Source organism: Vigna angularis, chromosome 5 (assembly GCF_016808095.1).
Source record: "Vigna angularis cultivar LongXiaoDou No.4 chromosome 5, ASM1680809v1, whole genome shotgun sequence".
In the NCBI taxonomy this organism is placed as follows: Eukaryota; Viridiplantae; Streptophyta; class Magnoliopsida; order Fabales; family Fabaceae; genus Vigna; species Vigna angularis.
This window is the reverse complement of record NC_068974.1, coordinates 5,370,044-5,374,226: the sequence shown is the minus strand read 5'-3', so window position 1 is coordinate 5,374,226 and position 4,183 is coordinate 5,370,044. Positions and strand designations below refer to the sequence as shown.

At 39.2% G+C, this 4,183-nt stretch overlaps 1 protein-coding gene across 1 annotated transcript; it reads right to left on the bottom strand.

Moving 5' to 3' along the window:
* Positions 1-693: 693 nt before the first annotated feature.
* LOC108339599 (acidic endochitinase) lies at positions 694-1,779 on the bottom strand. Its single transcript, NM_001329829.1, is given in 1 exon segment — positions 694-1,779. A coding segment is annotated over 1 exon segment (885 nt). The 5' UTR covers positions 1,757-1,779; the 3' UTR covers positions 694-871.
* Between the last annotated feature and the right edge of the window lie 2,404 nt (positions 1,780-4,183).

Below are 4,183 nucleotides of genomic sequence, written 5' to 3'. Positions count from 1 at the left end.
GCAGGTACCCAACCCCCCGGCTTGGAGTATGGAGCAGCGCCAAGAGTAGGAGGACGACCGCCCGGCTTGGAGTGGGGAGCAGTGCTTGGTATACGAGGACGACCGTCCGCTAGCTGGAGAGAAAGTGTCCGCTCGGTCCGTAGTAGTTTCGCCGTTCGCCCGCCCATCCGTCTTCGACAAGTAAGTTTGTATTTTAACAGGATCCTCACGGAAAATGTGGAAACAATAAGTAAAAAAAAAATCATTCTATTTCTACGTGATAGTAGACATTTAGATCTTGTCTGAATTGTTTCATTGATCGAATTATTTCAGACCTTAGATCGAATGGTTTCAAATACTAAATTGTGTCAGACTTTTATCGAGTTATGCCAAACCTTGGTCGTACTGTTTTTAAACTTTGGTCGAATTATATCAAATCCTGACCGAGTTATATTAAGTTTTGGTCGAGCTATATCAAATTTTAGACCTTGGTTGAACTAGTCAACCTAGATCAACCTCACTGTTGAAGTTGTGTGGATGGTAACTGACTTCTTGAAGAAGTCTTCATGGAGACGAGAGACTTCCTGTTGAAGTGGTGACTGACTTTCACTTTTTAACTGTGTTTTTGTAATTTTTTAAAATTTGGATTTTCCTAATTTATGATTGAGAATGTCTGTATAGATAAAAAGAACTATGAATTAAGAAACTACTATATTTGAAGATAATCTATACTTTCTTTTACTGTGATGAGACATATTTTATATGATAAATAACACATAGCACTCTACATGTGTGTGTAGGAAGAAAAGAAATCCTACGGAAGGTGCTACTTATTCCAAAGACAGAAAACAGTATCTAAATATATGGATATGTAATGTCAACCTAAAACAAACTAAACACTTCCTATGATAGCACCACTATATCCGCTTTGACCGTCATTGAATCTGTCCCACAGCATGACTCCTCCATACTTGGAAGAACCCTTGATGGTAGGAAGAACCTGAGAAGTTAACACATCAGCAGGAATAAACCCACTTCCAGCAGCTGCTGTAGAAGCTGGCACTCCCAAAAACAACTGCTTCGCCTGGCTTGAGGTCCACTGGTTCCAAGAACTGATGAGGTCGTTGGTGTTGCCACTCGAATACTGGCAAGGAGGGTTGTTGTAGAATTGCACCCAAACAATGTCAAAGAGCCCAGTTTTGATGGCAGTATCCAAGTGAGCATCAGGGATCGGACACTGCGGTGCAGCAGTTAAGAGCAACTGTGAATTAAACCCTTTTAGGGCTCTTGCGAGATCATCCCAATGCTCACCGGTGCCTGATTCGATGTCGAAATCGACACCGTCTAAAATGGCGTCGCCCAGAGGACGGGAGCTCGACTGCCCGCCGAGAAAGTTGTTCCAGATGTAGTTGGCAACCTGTGTTGCGTCATCGGCGGAGCTGAGGGAGTAGCTGCCACTGGCGCCGCCTAGTGACAGGAGCACTTTGATGTCCTTGCTCTGGCACTCCTTGATCTGGTCGCTGAACACGTTGCAGTTGTTGATAGAGGGGTTGCAGTGGCCGGCAAGGTTCAGTTGCGGGGTCTGGCCGCCGCCGAACGTGAACAAGAATGCTATATTGACGTATTTGTAGTTGCCGGTGTTGCATGCGTCGGCCAGGGAGCCCTCGTTACCGTTTTGACCCCAGTAGACGGAAATTCCTCCGGCGTGGGAGGGTTTGAAGAAGGAAATGAACAACAGAGGAAGTAACAGGGCTGAAACTTGTTTGAGGCAAGCCATGTTAGGTTTCATGAGTGTGTTGTTTTGTTTGGTTGGTTCAAAGAATGTGAGGTGGGTATTTATAGGTGTTGGAAGGCATGTATGGAGTAAGGAAAATATTTTTTTAACAATTTTTTTTTTATAACTTTTTTACAATGTTTATTATGGTTCCTGATTCATCTGTTTTAAATATTTTTTTAAAAATAAATTTAAACCAATCAATAAAATAATAACAGGTGATATATTGTTAAAAAATTGTTATGAGAAGTGATTGATATATCATACATGAAGAAAAGTTTGCGGAGGAGGTAGCGTGTCTTGTGGGAAAGAAATTGTAACGTAAGATGTTATAACATCTTGCATACGTCTGCGGAAGGAAAAAGTGAGAAGAATGGAACTTTCAACATTCTCAACTTTGTGTTGGAAGTACACTCCTTTTCACAAACTTGTGGGTAGAGTTTAACGGGGTAATCAAACTCATTGAAAGCTAAAACTAGTATAGCCACGGTTATCACTACTCTATTAAAACAAAATTAAGCAAAATTATAGTGAAAAAAATGTATTTCATTACTTTAGTATAAGTTAAAATTAATTTATTTATAAGTTAATTTGTAAACAAGTTATGTATCATTTTTTAAATTTTTTAGTTTTAAATGATGGGTTAGATTATATTTATGGGAAAGTTTCTTTTATTTTCTTATGGAGAGATGCATGTCAACATTTTTTGAGTTCGAAGTTCGCTCGTTTTCAGAAACATATGGGTAGGATTTGAGAGGGAAAACCCTCATTAAAAGCTAAAACTAGTATAGCCACAATTATCACTGTATTCTTTTTGTAAAAAAGTTTGAAGCAAAATTGCAGAGAAAAACGATGTATTTGACTGTATAAGTTAAAATTAATTTATTTATAAGTTAATTTGTAAAAAGGTTATATATAATTTTTTTTTTGAACTTACGGGATAGATTATGGAGAAGTTTTATTTTTCATATTGTTGCTATGGAGAAATTCCTATGGAGAAGCATGGAACTTTCAACCTTCATTAAAACCTAAAACTAGTATTGCAACAATTATCACTATTTTTTTTTAGAAAAAGTTGAAGAAAAAATATAGAGGAAAAAATATATTTGACTTTAAAATTAATTAATTTATAAGTAAATTTATAAAAGTTGTATTATATGACTGATTGGTTAGTCACATATTAGACGGTATAATTCATACCATCTAGCGAGTTACTAGCAAACTATGTATTTATGATCGATCGGTCAGCTATAGACTAGACAATCAACCATTGCTCAGATCATCTAGCGAGCTACCAACGAACCTGACTGGCTACCAAGCAAATTGATCGGTCATGAATAAAATCAAATACATTAAACCTAATGTTGATAAACTTAAGAGTAAAATATGATTACACACAATTATGTCATAATTAGGTTAAAGTTAATCAAAAGCCCACCTCAAAACCTATAAATAGAGACTTGAGGTAAGGAGGTGGGTTACGTGCATTTACTACTACATAAATTGTTAACTACCAAACATTGAGCTGACTTTGACATTGGAGGGTCTTTTGTAGGTACCCTTTGAGTGGTTTGGACGAATGAGAGCTTACTTTTTGGCAATATTTGGACTTCAGACGACCTCACATCACTTGAACCGTTGACTTCGACCCCATACTCGAAACATTTTGGCGCTTTCTATGGGACCGAGTGATCAACAACTAAACCCTATGGTGACCACAAGGAACATGACGAGAAACTCAGTAGTAGAGGAGTCGGAGAATCAGCCCAACTAACTTGAAATGCTTAAAAACATGTAGTGATAAATGGAGAAGATGAAGTGCAGGTATGAGGAGGAGTTGACAATCCTCCGTGTTGAGAACATGACCATGCTTCAAGAGCAGAGTGCTAACATTCAGTGCCTCTTGCACCAACTCAGCCTACCTTGACCAGGCTGCAGAGGACCCGTGCAAGACCATCTATGAAGGCAACACGAGAGCTAACAGGGATAACCCGTTCATGGAGATAGTCAACACGGTTGGGCTACTTCCCTTCATGTCGAGAATAATGGAAACCTCATGTCCAATAGGTGGATTCCTCTGGCTTTTGAGAAGAATGATTATTCCACCGACCCCAACGAACATCTTAGAATGTTTGTGAACCAGATGGCGTTCACATTGAGTGATCTCATCTAGTGTAGAGCCTTTTTCATCTCTCTTAAAGGAGAAGCACTAGTATGGTTCAATTCACTACCCCAACTCCACCGACAGCTTCATGACCATCTGCTCACGACTTGGGGCTCAATTTGCCACCAGTTGGCCTCACCATCTTACATCCCTTGCCTTATGAATATCAGTCAGGATAAGGAGGAATCACTTCTTGCTTTCATGGAGTGGTGTAGGAGGATTGCAAGGCAGATAAAGAATCTCAGTCACAAGGTGGCCTTGCATCA